The 13,334-nt window shown below is 32.6% G+C and overlaps 1 protein-coding gene across 1 annotated transcript in view; it reads right to left on the reverse strand.

The window, feature by feature from the left end:
* NCAM2 (neural cell adhesion molecule 2) overlaps positions 1-4,474 on the reverse strand; it is a 222,499-nt gene extending 218,025 nt beyond the window's left edge. Inside the window, exons 1-3 of the mRNA XM_042954333.1 lie at positions 4,447-4,474; positions 4,088-4,162; positions 141-347 (exon numbers count right to left, since the gene is read on the reverse strand). Of these exons, the coding sequence (XP_042810267.1) occupies positions 141-347; positions 4,088-4,162; positions 4,447-4,474 (310 nt within the window). The remainder of the gene's footprint in view (positions 1-140; positions 348-4,087; positions 4,163-4,446) is intronic.
* Positions 4,475-13,334: the final 8,860 nt, after the last annotated feature.

Here is a 13,334-nt window from a genome sequence, read left to right on the forward strand (position 1 = left end):
ATAAATAAACTGATACTTACAATGGTCTTACAACATTATCTAGCGCATAGTTATTAATGGGTGTTAATTTTTACTAAATGCATTATGTTCAAGTTTTTATACAACCACAAATTCAATTAACTAATAAATGCATAACTTACGGTAAATTTCCAATACAACTGTAGCTTCTTGTGTCTGTCCTTTGGCATCTGTTGCTTGACAACGATATATCCCTGCATCCTCTATATTTGCGTTGTAGATGGTTAATCGTGATCTAACACCTTCCTTTTGCACTGCTACCCTCTGTGTTGAAATTATCTTCTCCCCTTGAGGATTATACCAATCTATACTCTCAGGTTCACCAATTGCTGCAGAGAGCCATGGAAAAGAAATGTTTGAAAATATGTCTCAAGTGTTTGTTTTGGCATTGACATTTACTATTATGTAACAACTTTTAACAATTTAGAAAAAAAATGTAAATAAGAGAAGGCTGGAAGTCTCAAAATCTTACAAAATTGAAAGTAAACACAAATGTTAGCACACATGTTCATCTTTATTTATCCAATGTTGAGAATTCAGCCCTGTTTGCGTAAGCAAAACCCAAAAGTTCTATAGGAAACTTCCAGTACGGAATTTCAGCCCTGATAGTTGAAACTTTACCAGAGCAATCTATGAACTATTACTACAGTTAGGTTATGAAACTGCCTTGGCCACTGTGTCAGACATAAATTATATGTGATAGATATATCTGACCAGAAACACAATTACTAACATGATTTCACCTGCTCCCAAGTCTCTTTGCTAGGGTCAGGAGACAGTACTTTTTTCCCCGATAAAGCACAGCTCATAAAAATGTAAATCTTATGCAAAATCAACTTTGGCTTTTGATAATACTGAATTTGGAATTAATTCCCCAAGTTGTTAAACTTGTACAGATAAGGCCAATGACTATTTTTAAAATGGAGCCCTAATCTTTTTTCTCAACTAAAATGAATAGTTTCATCATTTTAATCTAAAACTGTTAACTATTTAATCACATGATAATTAGAATGCATTGAAATGATACTTATACTGCTAGGCAATTACAACCAAATCATTACAAGGTAAACATTTATTTCAGTTTTCCAATTCAGAATCCAGGTTATTATCCTCTTCGTAAAAGCTGAAACTTCCAAAGTTTGCTTTTACTGACAAAAAGGATGTATTTCACCTAATTACTTGAAGGATAATTTGTGGAAGCGGTATGTGCTATTAACTCAAAAGTATCAGGGGAAATGCATAAAGGGGAAATGCTAACATCTGCAGGACCACTTTGAAGAACATTGTTCCTTCTTATACTTTTCCCAAGAAATGGCTTTAGAAACAAATTATTGTGTTTTCCATATCAAATTAGACATGCTGGAGCAAAAAGTATGAAAGAACATTTAGCTAAATATTAAATGGATCTTAGTTATGTTATCTTCAGATCTTTCTGGACAGAACTATAAAACCACAGTGGTTACGGGATAACTCATTTAGGGGATGTATTTGTTTTAATTCCCATCTCCATAAAGAACTACTAATGAGTAATTTAAATGAACATCATTTTAAATTTGAACAATATAAACTTTCATTTTATACAGTAAATTATATAGGATATTCTGTGAAATATTTTGGATATTTTCACTCTTGATAATATGGTATAAAATTTCATTCTCATGGAGAATTCATTTTGGATTTTCATAGAGCAGTCATGACTCTCTTTTTTAAAATTTTTTTTTAATGTTTATTAATTTTTGAGAGACAGAGCACAAGCAGGGGAGGGACAGAGAGAGGAGACATAGAATCTGAAGCAGGCTCCAGGCTCTGAGCTGTCAGCACAGAGCCTGACAAGGGGCTCGAACTCACAGGCCATGAGATCATGACCTGAGCCGAAGTCAGACGCTTAACTGACTGAACCACCCAGGCACCCTATCATGATTCTCTTTTGATGACATCTCTAATAAATAATTTCCTTTAAAACTTTTCATATTTTTTATTAAACCTGAACTACTGTATATACTGGATATACAGTACTGAACTACTGGATATACTAATAAATAACATCACAATTTTTATTTTCTTAAAAATGTGGAGTACAAATTCATTTGCTAATTATGACATAATCTTATTTAGCTCTCTGAAGGTCTGACTCCCTTCTAGTGTAAATTTAAGACATTTATTTTACTGGATTTAGATGTCTATGTTCTAGTGTCAGGAAACTTTAGAGTCATGTCAACTTAGTCAACATTGTAATAAAATATATTATATATATATTTTTTGTAAATATATATATAATATATATTAGATATGTTATATATATATTTTGTAAATATATATAATATATAATATATATTATATATATATATTTGCAAACCGGAATATATATATGTATATATATATATATACATATATATATATATGGAAGGGTTGCAAGGTTTTCTAGCATCTTTATTTTTAGATTCTTGTTTCACTATTGTGTATTTAACATATATAAGACTGCTTCCACAATAACAATATGGCTCTTGGTTATACATCTTTGTATAAAAGGAAAAAAGATGTTTAATTATTTTGCCTTATTTTAAGAGCAAAACGTAGTACCATTGAATGATGTTAATTCATTCTTTTAAATTATTCCTTACTTTGACCTTATGTAATACCTACAGATGTAATAACATTATGTAGTGCATAACATATATATATAACATAAATAACATATATTATATATATGTTATATATAATGAATCTAAGAAAATAATACAATGTCATTTTCAAACTTAATTTTTAGACTATTTAATTATTCTGTGAATATGTTACACAATTGAGCTATGTATGTGCATCTGTGCATTTGTGTATATAAAATATGGATAAGATTTAAAAACAATGATCTTTACTCTTATTCCAAAGCTCTGCTGACATGATAAGTGATATTGAACCAATATCTCACTTGCTGTCTTCCTTTCTACTTGTCAATATGCAAAAATATGTATCAACAGACCTATCAATTTAGTTAGACCTTTAGGAAGGCAAAATATGAAGAATCATGCCCTCCTAGTTTTTCATAAGATGTGATATTATATACACATACTCTAATGTAATATATATTATAATGTATTATATATGATTTATAAATATGTTATAACTTTCTATCTTTTTTGAGAGAGAGAGGAGAGAGAGAAGAGCACAAATGGGGTAGGAGCAGAGGGAGCGGGGGAGAGAGAGAGAATTTTAAACAGGCTTCATGCTCAGCACAGAGCCCAACACTGTGCTCTGTCCTGTGAACTGTGAGATCATGACCTGAGCTGAAATCAAGAGTCAGCCGCTTAACCAACTCAGCCACCCCAGCCACCGTATGTGAATATTTTTCATAACTTTACGTATGAAGGCTTATATGCATAAAAATGAATTTGATGAATATAAATAGAAGTACAATGTGTGCATTTGTGACTTCTACAGTACGCTAAATTAGAATTTGTCACTTAAGTATTTAAATGTCTTCTGAAAAAATTCTGCATGTGCATGATTAAACTAAATGAGGTCCATATAATTTCCCACAGGTATTATGATATATGATACTTTTGATTAATAGTTATAAAATTCTTGCCAAAGTTTTGCTGATTAAATATCTTTTTTTTAATTCACTTTTCATAAGGACAGATTTGATTTGCTTTGTCTAAAAGTTTTCATTCAGGTATAGCTATAATGCAGTGTGCCATATCTAATTTATTCATTGCATATTTATAAAGGTAATTCAGTTATAATATTTATATTCATCCTAATATTATTATTTATACAGGAATAACATTTGAATTTATTTAAGTTATTGTGGATACATTTTATTTGATAAGTTATTTTCAAAATAAGTGAGCTAGTTTGATGGTCAAAATTAATAATTTGAAATTAACAGAAATAAACTCCATAGTTTTTAATATGTAAAATATGGCTAACACCTTCCATCATCAGAAGCCCAGTGGTATTATAAGATTTTATTTTTGGAGAATTATTTTTCACTATTTAAATTTTGCCAATGTATAATATTAATTAAAGCCAAAACAAGTAATCATCTTAAAATATTTGTACACATACATACCTGTACATGTGAAGAATTTAGATTCACCCACGCTAAGCTCTACTTTGCTAAGTGAAATTGTCACTTGAAGAAGAGCTGAAAAAAAAATTTAAATAATAATTAAGCATGGTTTTAAACATAAATTCTAAGATTTTATCACATGATCTATAAACTACATGATCCAAACAGAAACTATTTTCCTGTAAATTTTTATTACCTGTAAAAAGAAATGGAACTTTTATAAAATACAATCTAATTATAAAAATCAAACAACATTATGTCTGTTACATTAGTATAAAATTTACAACTAGACCAAATACAGGACTTAATTAACCTAACATGTTGAAATTTATTTCCCAAGTAAATGAATAAATTCATACTCACTTCCATATTTACATTCTTGGCCATATACGTGCTACCACATGGGGCAAAAACTACAGAAAATTCTTGCCCAATATTTGGAATCTTATTTGAAATCCTATACTGTCATTGTAACAATAGAAATATAAATTAACTACATTTTGGCTACCTACTAAATTATTTCCATGAAAGAAGGAAAAATATTGCATAAGAAACATGAATAAACACTATTTTCACAAGATAAATAAATTAAGTGAAGGAACCAGGACAATGGCAATAAAATAGAGGAGCTGTTTAATAAGTTTATTGTCAAATTTGAAAATAAAATAGCTGAATACTCTAACATGTTAGAAGATAATTAGAATTATAGTTTAATACAAATTGAAAGACGTGTTTCTAATAATATGGTAGACAAGATAATGTAACTACATCCCAAACCCATTCCACCATCTCTTACTTCCCGACACGCATTATCTGAGTTTTCAGTAAAGTAATGGAGTCTCAAGGGGAAAAAAAAATGAAGAAAAAAAAAATCTAAAAGCCAGAGTATAAAGTGCTACTGACAATCTGTGGATGGTAGTAACCAAAAGGTGCACAGATAGTACAAACATAGGATCAAAACTTGTCTATAAAAGGGGATGCTATAGAACACCAGATAACACTGGACCAGAATAAAATTCACCCTTAGGAACGAGAAGGGGATACAATAAATCAGCCCACTAGCAGAAAGGCAGTGATAAAGAGAGTTAAGTTGTTTTATTGTTTGGTTGGTTGGTTGGTTGGTTGGTTGGTTGGTTGGTTGGTTGGTTGTTTTAAATAGGCTCCAGGCCTAGCATGTGGAACTTGAACTCAACCTAGAGATCAAGACCTGAGCTGAGATCAAGAGTCCGACGCTTAGACTGAGCCACACAGGCGCTTCCACATGGCCTAAGATTTTTGTAAATGATGTTCTTCTTAACCTAAACTCATATTCTAACATTATAAAAACCATGGTCAAATAAGGCATTATGAGCAAGAGTCAATTAAAACATCCAAAAGGAGAAACAGACCCTCGAAATCTCAAAAAATGGAATTAGGCTAAAAGTGTAACTTAACTATGTTGAAAACAACTAGAGAAATGAAATGTAGAATCAAAAACATAAGAAAAGAAGAAAGTATTTATCAAGAAAGACTTGTGGTACATGTTTAAGCTCTTTAAAATATGTTTCCTTGTACTCTTCACCATCGAGGGATAAATTCCCTTTTTTTCAGGACACCTTTCTGGGAACCAGGCTGGCTTACATGGCTTTCTTCTCTCCTCTCGGTCTTGGGTCCAGTTTCTTTTTATAATTCCTTATTCTCAAAGAGTGCTTGGTACATATAGGGGCTCAATGAGTGTTCAAGTAATTCTAACATTTCAGGGAGAATAGATTAAGAAAAGCACAGAAGTTAGAAAGAATAGGAAGAAAACTAGTAGAACCAAGGGACAAGAGAATATCTAAAAATATAAACAAGGCCAATTCCAATGAGAATTCACAGAGGGGGACTTCTCCTTCTGAAGAATAACTAATCCTCTTGGTGCATTTAGTTTAAGTGTAATGGGCTCAGAGGCAAATTGCAAAAGTTAAGTACATTGAGATTGCCCATATAGTAAGTAAACTTGAATCTGAAGAGATGGCTGGGGCTTTGGGGATCCACAATTCTGGGCATGTGGTCAGGGGTTTTATAAATTGGGGAAGATCTGAGCATACGTACAGATAGAAAGGAAGGAGGCAGAAAAGACGGATGGCTGAAAATAAAAAGGGAATTGCCATTCTGTTCCTTTTTTTTTTCCTCCCTCTTCTTTGTCCTTTAAGATATTTATCCTATTTCCTTTTCTCTTTGGATCTTTAGTGTGCGCTGTTCTAAAATTTAATCCTATGATTTCCAAACTTCAGCTAGAATCCAGTTGGATAGCGTATTTTAATTTCAAATTTTCTATGTGCAAACTGAACCCATTCCCCTTCCACCAAAAATGCCTACTGTTCATATTCCATTTTTGGTCATCATCAATGAATTTTTAAGTCTTAGAGATATAGCCTCTGAAATATCATTTGTATGCATTCTTATTTATTTCCAACACTTTTCCCCTAATACATGGACTCATTAATTTTAATGTGAGATGTTTATTTTAATCCAAGAGAGTGATATATCAGATTCTATATTTCTTTTTCTGACTTGTACCTCTTCAAGCTTTCTTTCCACGAAGTATTTCTCAGGGTGCTGCATGCATAAGTTTATAAAACTGTTTAATTTCACCTGCTTGTTTCAAAAGTCCTCAGAGTGGATTTGCTTAATCCAATTAGTTCATTATTATACAAATTTTAATTGAAGGAAAACCTACCTTTCCAAGTTTATTTCCAATTACTCTTTCCTAATGTTCTGCAGCTAGAGACAATCATTATTAGTTCTCCCTGCCCTTTCTCCACGGACTCAATTTCCTGCAACTGTGTACTCGCTCAAACTATTTCCTCTGCCTTTCTCTCCCTTTCTCACATGTCCACATAGCTGGCTACATTCTATCTTCAAAGCAAAACTAATATACCAATAACTTTACACATCTTCTTTGATAGCCTCCTCTATGGTATCACCAAATAAATACCTTTGGTCAGTAGGCATTTTTACTAAACAAATGAAACCTACATGATTGCTAATTAAATTCTCTACCTTATTTAAATGTAAATTTCTAAAGGCAGAGGCTTATCAACCTCACTTCTGTGTCTCTTAAACTGATAAAATATGAATACATGGCAGAATAATGGATAAAAACCAAGGGCTTCTTGTACAGTAGGTACAGAACACTGACAATATTGACAATATAAAATTTTAGAATGACTTCATTGCCTTAAATTGAATTTAAAGATATCAGACAGTTTGAGAAATGTCTGCCAATTATTATTTAAATAATTCCCTTCACTTGTCTTTGTAGTAAATTTGCTTTTCAGAGGAAAAGTTTATAGAAAAGACAAAACTTGAAGGATGTAAGCACTTTAAATGTCAAATACAGTTCTGGATAATTTTATACTGATTTGCTAATGGGTATAATAAATAATAACCTATTCATTGTAATAAAATGAAATTGAGCCTGAAATTAATTAGTTAATTTATATTAAAATACGTGGTTAATTTTTCATTCAGTAAAAACTATCAATTCGCCCATTAATCAAGACCATATTTTTCACAGACATTTTGGTGACTAGACAAATCGTTATATTTCAGGTATTAAAGTATATGAAGAAAATACATAATTCTCTAGTTTAAAACATTTCCCAAAGGCTGGATTTGCTCTAATTGACCTCTACAGATACATTAAAACACGTGCATATTAGGAAAAACCTGGAGAACTAAAATTTAAGGTCATCTCTTATTCGTGGCTCTAGTGATTTAACATCCAGAGTTTCTTGTAATCATTCTTGACCCATAGCCACCTACAATGGTTTCATTTTGGAGCCAAATGTCAGAAGAAAATTAAAGTTTTGTAGTGTCAAAAGTTGTGTTCAGAGAAAACTGGACAGGGCTGACATATTTAATACCTACCTAGTTAATCTCTCTTTCATTTTTGTTGTCTCAAGGTACACACCAAAAAATTAATGTGTATCATAATGAGACTTTTAGTTCATTTAGAAAAAAATATTAAGCATTTCTAATTAAAATTTCTATTTAGGAATGGAATTTGAAAATAAAATGGCATTCACCGATGTTGAAAAATCTGATTTTTATGTTTTACTTTTTTTGTGTATTTTGAATAGACATAGTAATGTTAAATAAAACTGTAAAGGGTATAATATTTCATAGATTAAATTCATGTAAGGACCATTACTGATTAAATATTGGCATTCCCTATAAATTAATCAATAAATCATCTTTTTTATTAAAATTGGGGTTGAATAGTAAAAAAAAAAAAAAAATAAAAATGCCAGTATCTTCACAATAGATTCTTTTTTTTTTTTTTTTTTTTTTTATTTTTTAATATATGAAATTTACTGTCAAATTGGTTTCCATACAACACCCAGTGCTCATCCCAAAAGGTGCCCTCCTCAATACCCATCACCCACCCTGCCCTCCCTCCCACCCCCCATCAACCCTCAGTTTGTTCTCAGTTTTTAACAGTCTCTTATGCTTTGGCTCTCTCCCACTCTAACCTCTTTTTTTTTTTTTCCTTCCCCTCCCCCATGGGTTTCTGTTATGTTTCTCAGGATCCACATAAGAGTGAAACCATATGGTATCTGTCTTTCTCTGTATGGCTTATTTCACTTAGCATCACACTCTCCAGTTCCATCCATGTTGCTACAAAAGGCCATATTTCATTTTTTCTCATTGCCACGTAGTATTCCATTGTGTATATAAACCACAATTTCTTTATCCATTCATCAGTTGATGGACATTTAGGCTCTTTCCATAATTTGGCTATTGTTGAGAGTGCCGCTATAAACATTGGGGTACAGGTGCCCCTATGCATCAGTACTCCTGTATCCCTTGGATAAATTCCTAGCAGTGCTATTGCTGGGTCATAGGGTAGGTCTATTTTTAATTTTCTGAGGAACCTCCACACTGCTTTCCAGAGCGGCTGCACCAATTTGCATTCCCACCAACAGTGCAAGAGGGTTCCTGTTTCTCCACATCCTCTCCAGCATCTATAGTCTCCTGATTTCTTCATTTTGGCCACTCTGACTGGCGTGAGGTGGTATCTGAGTGTGGTTTTGATTTGTATTTCCCTGATAAGGAGCGACGTTGAACATCTTTTCATGTGCCTGTTGGCCATCCGGATGTCTTCTTTAGAGAAGTGTCTATTCATGTTTTCTGCCCATTTCTTCACTGGGTTATTTGTTTTTCGGGTGTGGAGTTTGATGAGCTCTTTATAGATTTTGGATACTAGCCCTTTGTCCGATGTGTCATTTGCAAATATCTTTTCCCATTCCGTTGGTTGCCTTTGAGTTTTGTTGGTTGTTTCCTTTGCTGTGCAGAAGCTTTTTATCTTCATAAGGTCCCAGTAATTCACTTTTGCTTTTAATTCCCTTGCCTTTGGGGATGTGCCAAGTAAGAGATTGCTACGGCTGAGGTCAGAGAGGTCTTTTCCTGCTTTCTCCTCTAAGGTTTTGATGGTTTCCTGTCTCACATTCAGGTCCTTTATCCATTTTGAGTTTATTTTTGTGAATGGTGTGAGAAAGTGGTCTAGTTTCAACCTTCTGCATGTTGCTGTCCAGTTCTCCCAGCACCATTTGTTAAAGAGACTGTCTTTTTTCCATTGGATGTTCTTTCCTGCTTTGTCAAAGATGAGTTGGCCATACGTTTGTGGGTCTAGTTCTGGGGTTTCTATTCTATTCCATTGGTCTATGTGTCTGTTTTTATGCCAATACCATGCTGTCTTGATGATGACAGCTTTGTAGTAGAGGCTAAAGTCTGGGATTGTGATGCCTCCTGCTTTGGTCTTCTTCTTCAAAATTACTTTGGCTATTCGGGGCCTTTTGTGGTTCCATATGAATTTTAGGATTGCTTGTTCTAGTTTCGAGAAGAATGCTGGTGCAATTTTGATTGGGATTGCATTGAATGTGTAGATAGCTTTGGGTAGTATTGACATTTTGACAATATTTATTCTTCCAATCCATGAGCAGGGAATGTCTTTCCATTTCTTTATATCTTCTTCAATTACCTGCATAAGCTTTCTATAGTTTTCAGCATACAGATCTTTTACATCTTTGGTTAGATTTATTCCTAGGTATTTTATGCTTCTTGGTGCAATTGTGAATGGGATCAGTTTCTTCATTTGTCTTTCTGTTGCTTCATTGTTAGTGTATAAGAATGCAACTGATTTCTGCACATTGATTTTGTATCCTGCAACTTTGCTGAATTCATGTATCAGTTCTAGCAGACTTTTGGTGGAGTCTATCGGATTTTCCATGTATAATATCATGTCATCTGCAAAAAGCGAAAGCTGGACTTCATCTTTGCCAATTTTGATGCCTTTGATTTCCTTTTGTTGTCTGATTGCTGATGCTAGAACTTCCAGCACTATATTAAACAGCAGCGGTGACAGTGGGCATCCCTGTCGTGTTCCTGATCTCAGGGAAAAAGCTCTCAGTTTTTCCCCGTTGAGGATGATGTTAGCTGTGGGCCAGTATCTTCACAATAGATTCTCAAAGTAAGGAAAAGCTTTAACCCACATATGAAAGAGTGGAGCCATGATAAATCTATGTCTTCTGAGAACTATTCTCAAAGAAATGCATGTAATATCAACCTTAAAAGTAGAGTTAGGTAAATTAAAAATTGTCTACAAAAATCAGTATTTATTAACTACATGCATTTTGCAAATCACTCTTTTAAATGCAATGATATACAAAAATAATAAACCATAGTTCAAACATCAAGGGAATTACAATTTATTTTGAAAAACTACCACTACATAAAATGATAAATGATAAAACAAGATGACCTGCATCAATTATGGCCATAGTGAGATTCATAACCAAGAAGGCTACAGAGAGGGCAATAAAACAAAAAAAAAAAAAAAAAAAAAAAAAAAAAACAAAGAGATGTGATAAATATTATAATAAACAGAAAGAAGATAGACATTCCATATAAGGAATATATAATGATGGTGGATATTGTAGGTTAGGCAAAGTGTTCAAGGAACATTCAGAGAATAGCTAGTAAATCAATGTAAAGTAAGTTGTCTTCGTGTATAATATGGGTAATATATTACCATTGGAGAAACAGTTTTGAAAAGACATTGGAGGATCTCAAAAGCCATGATAAATGTCAAGCCTCAAATTTTTCTACATTAATTATTTATAAATAGATACTGACATGATAAAATTGGCATTTAGTAAAGGTTAGAAAGAAGACAAGATAACTGACAAATTGAATTAAGCGGACAAACACCTTGGGGCATGTTACGCTGAGTATCTGGGTTTGCTGGTGACAAAGAATATGGAAATATAGGAGTGGAGGTTACAACAAAGATCAAAATAGAAGTTATATCTGTAATCAATGAGACCATTGGCAAAAAAGGGAAAAAGTCAAAGGTGTTAAGACCTTTCTACTTCAATGAAGCAAGGGTCACCAATGTGAAAAAGAATTATCAGGAGAAGCTAACGGAGGAAATATATAGAGCTAGAATTTATTTCCTAAATGACAATTATTTCTCAAAATAGAACATAGGCAACATTTTAACGAAGATAACTGCTATCATAGCAAAGCTTAAATTAATATTTATAATTTAAGCACGCACATCAAATAGTAGATATTCAAAAGAGCTTTTCTTAATTTAGAGGAATATAAATATAATGAAGTCATTGGCATTTCTAAGTTCCATGAGGGGCCCCAGAGCCTGTTGCAATTTAATACAACATTTAACAATGGCATTTAAAATGGCCAGTTTATCCCCTGCAGAGGAGTAAAAACTGACAACTTAATCAGTCTACTCCATGCCTGACACAAAGCAAAGCTGGATCCACTTAAAATTCAACAGACATGCAGAGAGAACTTACGGCACTGATTTATCTTGGTACAATGACTTGTAACATTTTTCAAGCAAGCACTTTTATACCTTGGCCTCCACATCAAGGAACTTGGGAGAATTAAGGCACTTACCAAATAATCATAGAAACTCTCAAGGAGTCACTTATTGAAAGTTCTTACAAACTGTTAATTATACCAAATGAGTATGATTATTTTCAATTTTTCATTGAAAACATTTTAAAACTATATCTGCTTTAAGAGAATTATGTATATAGTTTACTTATTCACTTTTTTATTATTGAATATCTATATCACTACATGACAACAGTCTAAGTGGTTTATTAGATTTTTAAAATGTTCAAGAAAATTCAGAACCTTTGAAGCATTTAAGAAAGAAAAACTCTGTCATCAAACACTTTAGGAAATTTGATGCCTATGAATGTTTTATGAAAACTACTTTTATTTACTTTATTTCTATGTATTTATTTATGTATTTATTTGTTTATGTATTTATTTATTTTAAAGGGAGAGAGAGCGCTAGCAGGGAAGAGGGGCAGAGAGGGAGTGAGAGAGAGTGAGAAAGAGAGAGAGAATCTCAAGCAGGCTGGGTGTCGACACAGGGCTCGATTCCACAATCCAGGGATCATGACCTGAGCTGAAACCAAGAGTTGGATGCTCAACAGACTGAACCACCCAGGCTCCCCTATAAAAACTATTTTTAAGTAAATTTTTTCATCTAAGTTTACCAAGATGAAGTTAAGCTTTTTAGCATAATTCCTCTCCAACTCTGTGATATATTTTAATTTAATTTTCCTATCCTAAGTTAGGAAAATAAATTTTGCAGTTGCTAGATCACCTGAGCCCTTTTAAAAGCAACTGGTCTACCTCCTTAATGCTTCTGTTTCAATTGGCCCCTTCCTGCCAAGCTATAGACACTGTTTTAATCACTTACATCCTAATAATAATAATAATAATAATAATAATAATAATAATAAATAATAATAATAATAAATAAAACAAACAAAAAAGAAAACAAAACAAAATAAGCAAATAAGATAAAATGGGAAATCACCCTTTCCTTGCCTTTTTCTCAAATTACTATGGTATATCCTACTTGTCTTATCACATTATTGAAGAAAGAAAGAAAGAAAGAAAGAAAGAAAGAAAGAAAGAAAGAAAAGAAAAGAAAAAAGAAAGGAGAAAGGAAACAAGAAAGAAAGAAAGAAAGAAAGAAAGAAAGAAAGAAAGAAAAACTCTTGATGTCCCCAATCATTCTTTATCCTATGCCTATTTACTTCTGTCCTCCTCATTCACTTAATAAGTTTGCCATTCCTAAGGTCAATCACACCATCTAATTTTCAAATCCAATAACAATTTTCAGCTTTTAAAAGTTTTGACTTAATGAAGGATGAGACACTGCTGTTTAATTTAA

Source organism: Panthera leo, chromosome C2, assembly GCF_018350215.1.
Source record: "Panthera leo isolate Ple1 chromosome C2, P.leo_Ple1_pat1.1, whole genome shotgun sequence".
NCBI classification, from domain to species: Eukaryota; Metazoa; Chordata; class Mammalia; order Carnivora; family Felidae; genus Panthera; species Panthera leo.